We start from the raw sequence: 15,885 nt of genomic DNA on the forward strand, positions 1-15,885 counted from the left end.
TCAAATTACACCACCAGCTTCTGTAACACTTGAAAAGGAAGTTTGAAAACAGTTTTTATACGGCTCACTTGAGAGATGTCAAGAGATAAGACACTGGCTGAACTTCCTTTCCAAGCTCAAAGTGGTTATTTATGACAGAATATTTTAGGAAAACAAACATTTTCACAGTTGTCTTAAACTACTGCAAAGCCCTTTCATCTCTCCAGCTGCCTATCAGCATCGTAACAAATGGAACTACTTAAAGTTTAAAGGCTGAGGACTAGTAAAGTGATGGACATGAACACAAAATAAAATGAACAGGTTCAAGTTTTCCATTACTAATCTGTACAAATTTAAGAAAAACTCTGCAATATCTGCCTTTAGTTCACTTGCCCATTTTGTGACCTCAGGAAAAACAGCCAGAGGTGAGCAGGTAGTCAAGAAAAGGGTTAGAGTTGTTTCGGGGGGGGGGGGGGGGGGGGGGGGGGGGGGACGGGGACGGACACCCACAAAAAACCCAACCAACCAAAACCCCAAACCACAAAAAAAACCCACAAGACACCACCTCAAAAAAAAAAAAAAAAAAGTATCAGATCATTATAACCCTATTAAAAGCTTCCAAAAATGCATCAGTGTTGCAGCCATGCTGGTTTAAGGATGCAAAGCATCATTCGTAAGTAAAAGAGAGTCCTTTATTTGCCCAGGTGTTAGAGGGGGACAACACATACAGGCACACAGCATTTTTTTCCTCCAGAAGCTACCTGAACACACTTTGTGAGGCACCGAAAATTGTTATACCAAAAAGAGAACCTGTACTAAAACTCCAATGTCTGGCTGCAGTCTCTAGCTTTAAGTGGCCTAGCACATAAAAACACAAACTAAAAATACAGTTTATGAACGTTAACGTGCAGTAAGAGAGCAACAAACTGCACCTTACACGCTTCTTCCTTCACCAAGTGGTGGAAGTGCTCCTCAGAAGAGGACATGTAGTGACAACAGGCACTCCAGAGCACAAATGCCACCGAACCTTCTCTTTGTCACTGTCACAGTTTAACAAAAATAGTCAAATACACTAGTAGGCCTGCTCAAGGGCCTAAGCTGGAAGCTTAAACCCTGCTCTGTCTTCTGCAAAGGTGGCAGCTCAGCTATTCCGCAGCTAAAGCCTAAGCACAGGCCGTTCACAGCACAGTACTGTACTTACGATTCTGAGCAGAAGGGCAACAATGCAGGATGGCGCACCACCTCGGCAACTGCTACAGCTTTTACTGGGGTTAAGTCTAATCCACAGCACAAGCCCAACACAGCTCACAAACTAGAGATGAAGCTCCCTGGTCACAAGCCAGCCACCTGCCCTGTAAAGGAAGCTGCTGTGAACTACACACTGCAAGCCTGAATATTAAAACACCTTTCCCAGCTATGACAGACTTTAAAAAGTAGACTTCAGGCACTCCTCTGAACTCAGTAAATCCCTGTTCTTAAATGAATGCACTGTAACTACATGTATTTAATATATCCCACATTGAAGGCATTCACAACTTGTTACGTTTGACTTTAAAGGACGTTATGTTTACAGACAAATATCCCTAATACTTCTATACTCTCTTAATTCTAGACTGGAAAAACATGAGAGTTTTTTCCATTATTCTGCACGTTTCTGGACTTGAAATGGGTATCTGCAATGATTTATTAGTCAAAGTGAAAGCAAAATCAGATGCGTTTTCCTGTCTCCATTTAAAATGAAGCCTTTATTTCAAACATTTTAAGCAGAAACCTCTCACAGCAGTTGGGATAAGCAGGCTGTTATACCATTACACTGTTACACTCAGTTGCAGAGATACGTCTCACTTCATACAAATATAAGCAAAAGGTGTGTTTGTGGTGAGGTTTTTCACCCCTTGGGCAAAAGCGTCAAGGAACAGTTCTTAAATGTCTTAGCGTGCCACGTACATCACTGCACTCTTTGCATCAGGAAGCCAGCTAGTAACACAGTACACCTTGCCCGTGGAACACAGGGGAATCAAACCACTGTGTCATGACAAATCTTACCTGACAGAAAAGCACATTCAACTTGCTTGAGGAATCCAACCATTCAGTGAAAACCATCTATATTCAGTGCTGTCATGGGTGAGGTGGGGGGGGTCCTTAATTGCACAAAGGTATAGAGCACTACTTCTTGGGTTATTTCAAGTTAAAACTTAACTGAGCACTACCCTCACATCTTAACTCTTAAAATATCTGAGGCACAAGTATGTGTGTGTACTTGTTTTATTCGTAATTTGTCTTGGGATACCAAATGTACTTCTACTTCAAGTGAATTAACAAACTCTTTGACCTCATTTCAAAAAATCCACGGATCCATTTTTCATTCAATGGCAATACCAAATGTTAAGAGGAACATAAAAACAAACATGCACACAATTGTACAGTTTTCATAGATGTCTATTTCATTATTTGTGGGTAGCGCATTAAACAGTTAAATACATTTAAATAATGTTTAAGTGACTGCACTAATGCAGAATTTTAACTAGATGGGTAACCAATTTAACTAGAAACCAGCTAACAAGTAACTGTCTAAATACTTCAAATACAGCTCTTGTTCTAGGTCATCCTTCTTGGAAAAAAAAAAAGCCTGCTGGTCACATTGGAAATACATTTTAAGGCCAAATTCTTCTGATATCCCTTCTCTGCAGCAGTTTCTTCACCTTTTTAAGCCTCCAGTTCCAGGCCAAGACCAAGTTTATGGCCACCAGCATTGATGCTTTTCCCATCTATCAGGGCAGACAGTGTAAGCTTCACACCTGTAAGATTTTTTAAAACAGCATGTTTACAACAGACAATCAGAGTAGCTTTCATGCAACTCAACCCCCCTCATTACAAGTCCCAGTTGTAGCTCGTTCTATTTCATTACTTTCCTCTAAAGATTTCTACAGAAGAATCCATTTACCCATAAAATCCTATTGAAGGGTAGCCATGTGAACCAAGCTGAATGCTTTTTGTAAATACCGTGTTATACAGTGAATATACAAAGTCTCTAATTGGCAAGTATACAAGAGCTCTCCTTTTCTACATTAAAGTGAGCAAAGGAGGAGAAAAATTATGCATAGAAAGGCAGACACTTTTACCAAGGAAGGGATGGAATGAAACTACCATTTTTATTTGTTTTCAGGTAAGGAACTAACCAATGGTAATATAGCACTAACAGGTATTTTCATACTTAAGCCAAACAAGTTAAGTTCTGGAGGTGCTTGGTTGGGATTTTTTGCTAGTATTAAGAGCAGGAACTATGCTCTTTTGACGATGAATCATTATTTCAAGGTCTGCTATCATTCAATATGGTACGACTGGAGAAAGCAAGGCTTAAAAAAAACAACACACACACACATACACACCCAAAAAAAACCCCCAGACTGCTTTGCACAGCCTAAAGCTAAGCTATCAAACAAAATACAGTCCACTCCTACACAATCAATGAGGCATATGATGCAGATGTACCATTAGATACAAAGGAATTTGTCTTGTTCAGGTAAAGATTTGATGTGCAACATATAAGCTGCTGTAAAACATCTACTTTGCCTTCAAGACAAAACTATTCTGAAGGGAAATAGTTGCATATAAATGTACAGATCTCAAACATTTCCTTTGTGGTGCATAAAAGAAAATGTATGTGACAATTCATGTGATGCCCCTTACCTGGCCTCAGGGTCTGGGTGTAACCCACTCCAACTAGACTAGAATTGTTCACTTTTGCCTGAAAAAAGAACAAGACAGAAGCAATTGAAATAGCGTAACTGATTAGTTCTTTGTTAGTTCTCCATTCAGAAGCCAGAGAACTGTGGCAACATTGCCATTATCAACATAAACCAAATTTTACTTGTTCTTTCGATATCTGTGCTTATGAGATTGTGTCTTTCCAGCTCTGACCTTGCCCCCCAACTTACCTACAGCTGAAGTAGCGACATATTTAAGAGCAGGGTGAATGTAAGGGCACAGAACTGTTACTGCAATGTAGTTTGACAGGTGAACTTCCCCACTCCCCCCTTTCCAGAAGGCCATAGCAATTTGCCACTATGGCCTCCCAAAACAAGCCACTTGAGAAGAATCCTCCACGTTCATATTATTACAGAAGAATCAGTATCTTGTAGGTCCAACCAAGTCAAGCAGCAAACACTTTGTAACGTCATCATAAACAACATGCGCATATAATTTGCATCACTTCCTCTACAGATGATTCCAACAATCCTGGTTCAATTCTAGCTTTATAACACACAAAACACTCTGCATATCGCTTTTTTAACCAGTACCACCAGAGTTCTTACCATGAGAATATGACAGAACTCCCCAAAAACTGGTTTTAAAAAAAAATTATGTAAGCTTACGGAACTAGACATGAAGGGGTTTTTCTTTTTTTTTTATAAATACATTAAGTCCTCCAGAGCAGCACATCTGACAGATTATAAGAGACCCTGCTGTATGCAACATTATAGAATCTAAATACTGCTGGTTTAATTATAGCCGCCTGGATTGTAAGAGCAATTCCTACACCACTTCGTGACCTACTACCTTCTTTTGTACAAATAACACACAGATTCACAGAAAGTGAAAGTCCACTGTGCTTAGCATAAACCTTTTGGTTAGAGCTGTACTTACAGAGATAGAAGCAGTGGAATCCAACTTGTATTTAGCCGCAATGCCAAAGCGAGTGCTGTTGCTACCTGCTGTCCAAGCCAGGTTTACAGCAGTTTCAAGATTGTCACTCACTTTCTGGTAAATTGACCCACCAAATTCTGAACCATCATTGCTGCACAAATTGAAAAAAAGTTAGTTTCCTATATTTACATAATCCAAACATTTTTTTAAAAAAATACTTAATTTTTTTATTCAAATGAGAATTCCAGAAGTTTGAGTTGTTTCATATTTTCGGCAGAAGGGGAGATGAACAAAGGCTTCAGGGCAAAATTAAAACTGCAACAATTAATGAAAAAAAAACAGTTTCATATAGTACTACAGCTAATTCTCACACTAGTGTTGAACTAAGTACTTGAAAGTAATTCCAGACCACACCCTTACAGAACAGGTAAACGTTAAAGAGTTAAGAAATGGGCATTCTTAATTTTATGTTTATTGAATACATGGTGTTCCCAAAGAATTAGATAGCCTTTTTAAAAGCCTGTCACAATGCTTGATATTAGTAAACTGAAATGGAATTCTTACAGCCCAGACTATAAAGTGTTTTGTAGCTTCCTCCCATACCCCAACTTCCATAAACCTAGAGAGACAGACACCATCCCCATCCTCCCTCTTCAAAAGGGGAGGCTTCTACCTTTAAAATCAATTATTTCCTAACTAAACGCACTGGAACAATTCAAACTTTTATTAAAACACATTGTTCTTCAGAAAGTTTTGAACAGCTTGCTCTGAAGAACTTTTAAGATCAAAATGCAGCAAGTCTGAAATAAAGTTTATAAACAAGGTGTCTTAAACTTTTGTTACTGTTTCATGCACTCTTCATTCCAGACAGGCAAGAAGATCAACCTACTCAGAAAGTCCAAAAGCAAAGCTCTAGTCTTGCTCCAGAAAAATACTGCTGGCCTACTTAAACAGTGCAACGCTAATTACTACCTCTAACAAATCTTACTGCCTGTGAATTATAGTCAGATACAATTCAGTGTAATGGGAAAGCTGGAAAAAGCATTATGATCAGCTCTGTGCAACTGAACTACTGCACTTGCAATGTGGATGTACTTCAGTGTTTGGCAAGCTCTAGCATATATTATGCTGTAAGTGCTAACAAGCCACAGGTATTTACTGTTTTGAGAGCGCACGATACAAAGCAACGTTTATCATTTATTTAGTTTCATATTGAAAAATGCACTCTACTTAATGGCCTTACAAGCATCTCTTGCTATTTCAAGCATCTGTATTTTGACTAGAAAGTTAGAGAGTCTGCTGCTGTATATCTGGACACAATTTTCAGTACTTACACATTAGTGTGCAGTTGGAAGTCTCCAGTCTTGTAACCCACAGAGAAGTTATTTCTTGTCAATTTTGATTTGGCACTATCAAAAGTCATCTGATAACCGGCAAGCCAGCCTTCATAACCAAAGACAGCTGAACCATGGATTGCAGGTCCAGCAAAATCAAAGTCAACATCACAACCTAGGTTTAGGCATTCACGTTTATAAGCTGACTTAATTTTACCGCTTTTCTTTCTGAAACAGAGAAAGAGTTATCTTAAGACAAGGCTTGATCTTCCTCAATAAACTTCCAAATTCGAGCCACATGACTCCACACAAGGCATCCAAATTCCACGCACAGGCATCCTCTAGACTGGGCCAAAGTTCTGCTAGCCCATCAGGCAAACAGGCATTTTGTGATGAATGCAGAGGCATTTTCACACCTCCTGCAATCTTCCAAGTATTTCTATCCCAGAAAATAAGCAAAGCAGGCTGTTGTGAAATGCCCAGTACTAACCCCGTAGGATAAGATGCGATGCTAGAGAGCAGAAGCCTTTATCATTGGGATTTGTTAATTTGGATTAATAGCAAACCATACAAACTTCTCTGTCAATGCAACAGACCAGATGAATGTTTACTGACCATGGGTGTTATTACTGCCCTATATAAAGGCAAAAAGGTTAACGATTCTTACCCCGTATTTGGTGAGAAAGTTGTATCAAATGTCAACTTCAAGCCTTTGGCAATCTAATTGGAGGGGAAGAAGGTAAGATAAAAGCTATAAATTTGGTTCTGCTAGTTCAATAGAACAAATAAAGACTCTCCTAATCTATTACCTGATCTTCAATTGCAATTTCTGTTCCCAGAGTGTTATCTGTGTTCCATTTTTCTGTGAAAGTCAGCCCATACTCAGTCCATTTGTATTTGGTCTCCAAGCTTCCATTCACTTTCCCAGTGTCTGTGTTTGATGAACCAGATGTTGTGAATTCCTAAAAAGGACAGTGTCCACGTTACACAGAAGATACATGTGATCCTGAAAACATTACACAGTGCCAAAAGAGAAAAGACTGTTCTTCAGCAAATGCTAAGATCTTGTTACTCTACACAAGTTAAACAACCTAAGAACAAGCTGGGGGTGGGTGGGGTGTGTGTGATGACATGGTCAAGAACTACTAGACAATTCATGCCTACATGGAGGACCGCCCCCCCCCCCCCATCTCAACTGCAGTGTTTCTGCCACTATTACAAAACGCACAGGGCTGCAACGTAACTCAGAAGCAAGACAGTAGCTACTGCACATATTCTCCTTAAAAGCAGAAACAAGTTCCTGAAATACAAGGTTAAGTTTGATACTCCTAATGAGCAAATTAAAAAATCAAACCAAGAGCTAAGAACGTTATAAGTCACGTAATGCAAGTCTGGTAAAAATCTTTAAGGATCACATATGCATTTTCATTATTCCATTCAACCACCTCCAAAGATAAATCATGCACAACGGTAAAAAGTCATAGAATGCCATCATTTTTCAAGTTAGGGGTGGGGTGGGTGGTAGTTTGTTGTTTGGGGGTTTTTGTTGCCTTTTAAGAGAGTCCTCAGTCTACCCAATACACCAAGCCTTCACATAAGCCACAGGCACAACATGTTTTTACTGACATTATAAAATTTCTATTCCCCTGACACTTCGGTTTAACGACACACAGGAAGAACACTCATATTTGAATTGTGAGCTAAGGGAACCGTCTGATTTTATGCTTCTGGTACAATCTTACTTGGAATTCTTGAAAGTATTTAAAAGTTAACCATATCACTCACATCTTATTAAATAAAGCAATCCCTATGTCTCTCACTACTTGGATTCTCACAAAAAACAGAATGATTTCTGTGTACCACTGTTCAGAAACTGAAAGCAATACCAAGCAGAAGTCTAGTCTGCAAATACATGTTAAAAGAGCTCTTTCCACTGAAATATTACTGCCCTTATGATTAAAAACATTCAAAAACACAGAAATCAAAATTTCAATCTCAGACTTCCTCCATGTACAGTGTTATTTTCAAGTCAACTTCTCACACTCACTTTCCCCAGAAGGAAACACAGATTTGAAATCACAAGTCATTAAACATTCATACTCTCCCAGCCCAAGAGCTACCGCGCACCGCAAGCGCGCATGAGGCTGATCTTTAATGGTGGCTGATCAAACGTAACCAAGGCAAACACATTCACCTGCATTATGTGAGTGAACCGCTGAACTATCCACACAGCTGCAGCATTCTAAGGTCAATTTCTTGGCAAGCGACAGCAACCTCTCAAGTTCAAATACCTGCAGCTTTAACTTCCTGCTTTGTGCTGTTCCTAGCGCACGTGTGACTGCGACCATTGTGGTACCAGCTTCAGGAGAAGCAAACTATTACATAACCTCTTATCTCTGCTTTAAAACATCTGCAGTACCCACATGCCAGCACTTTCTCCACCTGGGAGGGATGGCTAATAACTGATACGAGATTCACATGAGGGCTTGAATTTTTCAGAGAGTTTTACCAGTATTACTGGGTAGTCCTCAAAAGAAATGAGCTAAAATAATAAAAAACACAGCAATAATAGGGCTCTTGCAAACTGTGCTTCAGTTGGCATACAGACTTCCAGAAAAAACACAGCATATAAACCATGCGCCTCGCTTGGTAGTAAAGCTTCCAGTTTGGGGGAAAAAAAATAATCATCTACCTTTATTTCTTGCGAAGTCTGCTCTAGAAATAGATAAAAGTATGGGAGGCACTGCTTGCATGACTATGCATTTTGCATAGAACACTACTCCAACGTTTTAATACCTTTAAAGAGGAGCTAAAGATTAAACACGTTAATTCACCACCAGCTAATTCACTCAAGCATCAAGATGCCAGAAAGTTCCACCAAATACAAATATTATGATAAGGTACTTGAGAAATAAATTATGTGTACTATGACTGATACATTGGAATACTTCAAGAATGTGTCAGTTATCTGTTCACCTTCAAACACAAGAGAATTTGGGGTTTTTTAGCAAAGACTACTAAACAGTGCAATACCCCTGTTACATTCAGAGTAAGTGTCACATCTTCAGGGGCTTCTGAAATTAACTGACACCAAAAGTTTATCATTCACATAACCTATAAACTACTTAGCAGCATCTGGAGGATGTCCCATAGCCAGAAAAAAAAAAAAAAAAGGTATTTAAACTCACCACTCCGCTTGCAGATTTTGTTTTCACATCCAGTTTCACCAACCCAAAACCTTAACAAATAGAAATGAAAGTTACACCAGTAGACTTTAACTAAGACCATCCACCACATTTTCCAAGAAGCTGGTTTTCCAAGCAGTCTTGTATGCCACGTACATACACATACAAAAACCACCATAGACTGCCTTCAATAACAGTCAAGTTTTAGATGCCACAGCAGGTAGAGGTGGCCACTCTAGAACAAGCCAGTTCTGTTCCAACATAACCACACAGAAAGCGGGGAGTAGCCTCTCAGTTGTACTCTGCACATTTAGCTATGAAACGATGACTTCCAAAAGTAAATTTATTGTCAGACAAAATGTACTCTTTTCTGTTCCCAGGATGGCATCGGCTTTGTAGTCGGTGCCACCCGAAGAGCCCTCCCAATGCAAAAAATTCATCTCTCCGCACCAGTAAGAAGTATCTCAAAGTAAAAAAAAAACCAACCAAAAATCAACAAAAAACCAAACAACCCAACAACTGTAAAAATGAAGTCACTGGGAAACGTACAGCCACTGGAACTGTAATATAAGTAGGTTTTATGGGAGTGTCAATTGACACTGTTACCCTTAGAGCCGATCAACAGCCTTGGCTCAAAAAGCCTTCACATGCATCCCCGAAGACCAGGAAGAAACAGCAGAATTCAACTACGCAACTGCCTGGTATTAAAGCATTTTAAAATGCTGAAGGATTTTTTTTCCCCATGGTTATTCCCCTTTCTATTCTAAAAAAAGGTTGTAATGTTACAGCAGTATATATCCCCTTCTGTATCAATAAATGTTGTGGCACAGACAGACTGGTAAACAAAGTGTACTCCTAAGTTGAACTACGCTTGGGGTTACATGCTTGTATACCTCTGACAATTATGTGGCTAAAGCAGTAAGATTTAACAGACTTCACATCAAAACGGACCACAAAAAGCCTCCAACAATGTTAGTTGATGGTAATGATAGACAAAAAACATGCTCCCCCTCCACAGAAACACAGGCACTTGAGCATTCAATTTTACATAAAGGCTTAAAAAGGTAATTCATGGCTGCAGCAGAAACACCACGTTTTATAAAAAAAACTATTCTTACCATATCCTTTATTGAAGATATCTCTGGCAGATTTGCCAAGGTCTACATATGATGGAGGAATCGCCATTGGAGCTGAAAGGTAATGGGCTAATTAATAGTGAACTTTTAACCATTGCGCGCGCGCACAAAAAATGCTACCATAACTCTTTGAAGATCCTCGTTAAGGCAGATCCATATAAGAAAGCGATTAATAGACAGATGGCTCGAACAATTACAGTATTCTGTGAAACGCCTACAGATTTTGAGCGACGGTCACTGCAAACACTGAATGTTTTCCTGGCTTCAGTAATCTGCTTGTAGAAAAGAGGCATTACAAGACCACCCAGTTTGTAATTTTTCAAGTAGACTTCTCCATACATTTTTAATTACCAGAAATCAAGTAATAGATCACATTTCCAGAGTTGGCAGTTACCACCAAAAAACAGCAAACTGGAAATCTGAAAAACTGTAATACAGACAGTTGTTTCCTGAAGTTCCACAAAATCCAATTCGACAGATGCTTTTGAAAACTACTTGGAAGGACCCACAAGCTTTTATTTTCAAAATTTAAAAAGAGTGCGTATCTGTTGTACAACATTATTTGCCAAGTATTTTAAACGGTAAGACATACGACTTCAAAAGAAACATCTAATGCCATCAATGCAATCAACCTGATGAAGTTCCCCATTCCCATTACCCACCCCCGCCGCCCTTCCCCCATAACAAGCAAGAGTGTAATTTTCAGGTGTTGTCTTGTTAAGTTTAAAACAAACAAGCAGTAGGAGTGCTGGGTCAGTGAGAAAAGCTCTCTTCAGGAATCCCCCTCACAGACAGGGAGCCTCTGGCAACCTCGCTGTTAAAGAACCTGTCATTCAAGACTAGCTATCACCAAGCCTCCCTGGAAGATGGATAGATACCAGCCAAAGGTCTCACACAGGCCTGTATGGCTCTCCCTCCCTGTGAAGATAGACTTTATCTGTACCTTCCCTTGCTGACTGTTTCCCCATGATTTAAATAGCAAAAGACCACTGTTAGAGAGGCACTGTGTTTTGAAGTCTTAAAACACAGAAAACTGTGTCTTTCAAAGAGTTAGTAACTTCCCCAGCCATGCTGTGAAGGGGGGAGGACACAACTAACTAAATAAAGAGCATTAAAAGGCTAAACACAAGCAAACAAAAACCTCCTCTTATCTTCTCAAACTGTTTGGTCACATTGGTTTTGCAGAGAAAGTCAGATTAACATAACTGACTGTTTATCTTGCTCTTGTGTGGCCTGGGTTTTTTGTTGTGCTTTTCTTTAAGGGAATGGAAAAATATCTTCAGAACCTCAAAAATAACAAGGGCACTATGCTCACATGTTAACTTTCAATGGAAAACAGGAAAGATTACTTTTTTATATAGTACATTTAACCAATATTTACATTTTCAACACCTGGCTATAAAATTGCTTACCTTCTGTAGATCTCTGCAAGATCATAAGTGTTTCAATAATACAACACCAAGACAAGTTGTTACTTTTTCCCCTCAAAAAAAGTTTCGTTCCATCTTTTCATGTCCTTATCTACATAGAAGGAAAACTCTCCTGGAACACCTGATCCAGTAAAATTTCCTTTAGGACACCATTCCTCTACAGAGATTGTAGTTTCAGAATAGCAACCACATTAAAAAAAAAACCAAACCAAAAACTAACTCAAATTACACCTGCCATATACAGCCTAATTGTACGAACTGCTACTGGTTTTAAAAATTCCACTATTTTAGCAAGCAATGGTAAGGCACAAGACTGTTTCTTACCTTGCTACAATTTCTAATGAAGTTTTCCAAAGTATCTTATTCCACCTCCCTACGCCATAAGAAGGTAACTTCAACCTCCTCTGAGCAAAAAAATTTACATTCACAGTTTAACTAAAAAAAAAATAACTAACTAAACCCACCCTTCTTTAGTAAGGAGTTTTAAATTCTACAAACAGGTCACTGTAGTAAGACATCCATTGCTTGTTCAAGAACACAAAACAAGTCTGTTTTTCCACAGAGTTAAAGCAAACTGACTCTTAATAAAAGAGGGAAAAAAAAAAAAAAAAGACATGAAAATTACTTAAGAGCATTGGAAGTTTAAAAAGGCTTAGCCCAAATTTGAGTCCGTAATAAATAACCCTAAGTCTTGAGGGAAAACAGAATTCTATAGCAGAACAAATACTAATCCCTAAACCAAACTATTAAATGGTTCCCATTATTTATTCAATAGAAAGACGCAGGTGGTAGACCAAATTACAAAAAAGTGTGGGAACACTGCTCTTTCCTCTAAATTTCTGCTGCATGGCAACTGTACAGTTCATTAGCAATTTAAAACAATTTAGAGATGGTTTAGCTGTGTATTTTTTCCTTTAATGAATAGGTCTCACTACTAACTAGCATCTTCAGAAGAATAATTACTTCTAAAGTTTTATAATAGCCTTTAGCACAGACATGCTTCTACAGTACAAATGAGCTTTTCACTTTTATTTCCAATCTGACTAGACAACCATTACAGACAGCAGATATGCTAAGCAGTAGTGCCCCGAGAAGTTACCAAACTGGTACCTGTGTCTAAATTCAAAGGTTTACTACAGTAAAAAGGATGCTGCCATTTCATCTGGCCTAGTTAAGCATCTTCCCATTGCAAGGAAACCAAACAGTATTTGTCAACCAGTCTACAAGATGCAAGTTTTGCAATAAAAAGTTGAAACAGAACACAGCTGTCACACTGCTGTTCTCATCCTATACTAACAGGGATGGACAAGGACAAAAGGGGAAAACAAGGAGTTAATTCTGGGTATACTAAATACCCCAGAAGCCATTGCCATCACCAGAATGCTCAATAAATGAAAACAGGACACCACCACCACCCCAAAAAATAAAATAAAATCATTCCTGTGTCCTCCAATGTTGGCAACTTAGCTAGGTTTGCAAATTCTTATAATCAAAAGTGATTTTCTTCTACCGTATTTTCAAGTATCTTTCACTTAACAACTACTAATTACAAGTCAGTAAAATATAAGTAACATTTAGCTACAAGAGGTTTGCTGTGAAAGTGACTACCAGATAATCTTATTCCTCATTTCAAGAACACAGAATCCACTTGAAGCAAGCGGGAGCTCCACCCTGAAAAAAAAAAGCGGCAGCTACCACCCCAAAAAAATAAGTTTAATTAATCTGTTACTCAAGAGCCATAAACACGTTTTCTTCTTCTGTTAAAAAAAAATAAATCCCAAGAACAGAAAAAGGCTTTAATGTTATCAGAATTATTACATCGCAGTTTTCCTCAGAGTTTTGAAATAACAATCTCAACACCTTACAATTAAAGGAATGCCAAGGACTTCTACAAAGATTTCTAGCAATTTTAGGACCTCCGTATGTCGAAGATCAGGCTAGAGATTAGACCTAGCTATAATAAAAAGAGCTTCAGTACTCACGCAATTTAAAAAAAAAATAGCAATATCTACAGGGAATTTTTTTTTTTCCAGAGATGTGAAGAGCAGCGGAGAAATTACTGGGAAAATACTTTGTTAAAACACATGAAACACGTAGCGATCTTTCAACCTAAGCTGCCGCTACAGCTTAATAATTAAAAAACATATGAGAGCTCTCGCCACGGGCAGCGGCCGCGCCGCCACCGCCGGGCCGCGCACCGGCCCACGGCCCACCGCCCTCCGAGCGGGGCACCGGCAGGGCCGCGGGGAGGCGAGGAGCCCGGCCGGGAGGCGGCACACCCTGCCCCGCGCCAGCTCCCTCCCGCCGCCGGCCCGCCGCAAGGTGAACTCCTCGGCGCGGCCATCTTGGCCATCCCGGCCTGACCCCCGCGCGCCCGCCGCGCCGCCCCTTATGTAACCGCGGCCCGGCCCGCACGCCCGGTACGGCGCGGCGCCCGCCCAGGCCGCGGGGGCAGGCGGAGGGGGCAGCGCGCCTGAGAACCCCCCACACGCAGGCACACGCCCCGCCGGCCACCCCCGCCCCGCCGTCAGCCTGGGCGCTGGGGCTGGCACCACCGAAGCCCCCAGCCCCGCTCACCACCCCTCCGCCCGCCCGGGCGAGCCCCGCCCGCCTCCCTTGCTCCCGCGGAGCCGGTCGCGGCGGCGGGCCGGCACCTGGCTATAGCGCGGGAGGGCGGCGAGGCCGGGGGCTCGGGCGGGTCTCGCCGTGAGGAGGCCGCACTGCTGCAGCCGCTGGCACTGGAGGGCGAAGTGAAGGAGACACCGATCCGCCCGCCGCCGCGCAGGACCCCAGCGAGCCGGGGCCGCCCCGCCCGCCGCCTGGCCCGCCCGCCGCGCCGCACCGCCACCCGCCCGCCCGCCGCGCCGCCGCCCGCGCTGCAGAGCCGGGGGAGCGGCGGGAGCGGCCGCGGGGCCGAGCGAGGAGGCGGGCAGCGGGCACGGCGGCGCGGCAGGCGCTCGGCGGGGCAGCCCCGGCGGCCAGGCGGGGTCCTGCGGGCGGGGCGGGGCGGTAACGGCCGCGCCAGGGCCGGCGGGGCGGGAGGGGCAGCCTGCCGGGGGTGCTGCGCGGCGCGGCCGGCTTCGTCAGGGGCGGCGGAGCTGGGCGGCACAGAAAGGGCTGGGGGAGCCCGCCGCCCCCCCCCCCCCCCCCCCCCAGCCCCGGCCGTCTGTGGCGGCCGCCCCCCAAGCGCATTTCGCCGTAGGAGAGTTTATAAAGAAATCGGCGTTTTCCTCCACATGGTGCTGGGAGGCTGCGGCGCGGCGCCCGGCAGCGTGCCCGAGAGGATCCGTGCCCAGGGGCGCTGCTCCTCCGCACTAGCGGTATACTAGTCCTCCGTTCAGGGCCCACCTGCCATCGCGCCTGAGCTTGCGACGCCCTTTGCCCAAGGAACAGCCACCGAGACCGGCTCCGCAGCCAGGCACGGCACTGCCGGTGGCATTGGCCGGGGAGCACTGGTCTGGTCGGAGGCAGCCCTTGCGCCTCGCAGCCCCCCAGGACCCCTTCCCCACAGCAGCGGCCCTCGCGGGGTGCTGGGTGCCAGCGCAGTGCCCAGCATCCCTCCGCAGGGATGCTCGCCTTGCCTGTCCCCTGAAAGTTGAACACATGGCACTCTGTGTGCTCTCCTGTTGCTGCCCCTGAACCTGCAGATGCAGCGACGCGCCTGTCCCACAGCTGATCTGGCAGCTTCTGCACCCTCTAACCAGGTTTGCTGCCTCTTCAGACAAGTGCCACAATCTCCACGCTGCCTAAGCTCCTTTCTCACCTTCCAATCCCCAGAAGACCCCACAACAGAAGACAGCCTGTAACCCTCGGAAAGCTTTCTTAGTGGTGTCCGGATCATAAATAAGACCTCTTGGAGAAAACAGTCAAATGACTGTTCTGCAGCAGCCACTGCACTGCTCTGCAGCAGGAATCACTGAGTCACCCAAGGCAGGCCATTGCTAGGCCAAGGAACTGCACAACAGGCATTTATGAAATTCCTGCTTCTCCCCTGCTTGCTTATATTATGACATGATCAAAATTCCTCAAGAAAGTAAAAAACATTTACAAATACACATTATGTTTGCATAGTATGAAAAGTATGTATTATCCAGCACCACCAATTTACCAGAACACGTGGGACAACAGTACTTTTCCAGGTTATTAAAAAGAGAGCAGGTTAGCAGCAAGGTCT

At 42.6% G+C, this 15,885-nt stretch overlaps 1 protein-coding gene across 1 annotated transcript; it reads right to left on the reverse strand.

The window, feature by feature from the left end:
* Positions 1-1,705: 1,705 nt before the first annotated feature.
* VDAC2 (voltage dependent anion channel 2) lies at positions 1,706-14,530 on the reverse strand. The gene is made up of 9 exons (XM_055720442.1): positions 14,366-14,530; positions 10,264-10,335; positions 9,149-9,198; positions 6,770-6,922; positions 6,628-6,680; positions 5,961-6,188; positions 4,627-4,777; positions 3,670-3,727; positions 1,706-2,777 (listed from the first exon to the last, which is right to left on the reverse strand). Exons 2-9 carry the CDS (start codon positions 10,328-10,330, stop codon positions 2,686-2,688), a joined length of 852 nt encoding a protein of 283 aa, XP_055576417.1. The 5' UTR covers positions 10,331-10,335; positions 14,366-14,530; the 3' UTR covers positions 1,706-2,685.
* Positions 14,531-15,885: the final 1,355 nt, after the last annotated feature.

The sequence above is a fragment of the Falco cherrug genome, chromosome 9 (assembly GCF_023634085.1).
Source record: "Falco cherrug isolate bFalChe1 chromosome 9, bFalChe1.pri, whole genome shotgun sequence".
Lineage (NCBI taxonomy): Eukaryota > Metazoa > Chordata > Aves > Falconiformes > Falconidae > Falco > Falco cherrug.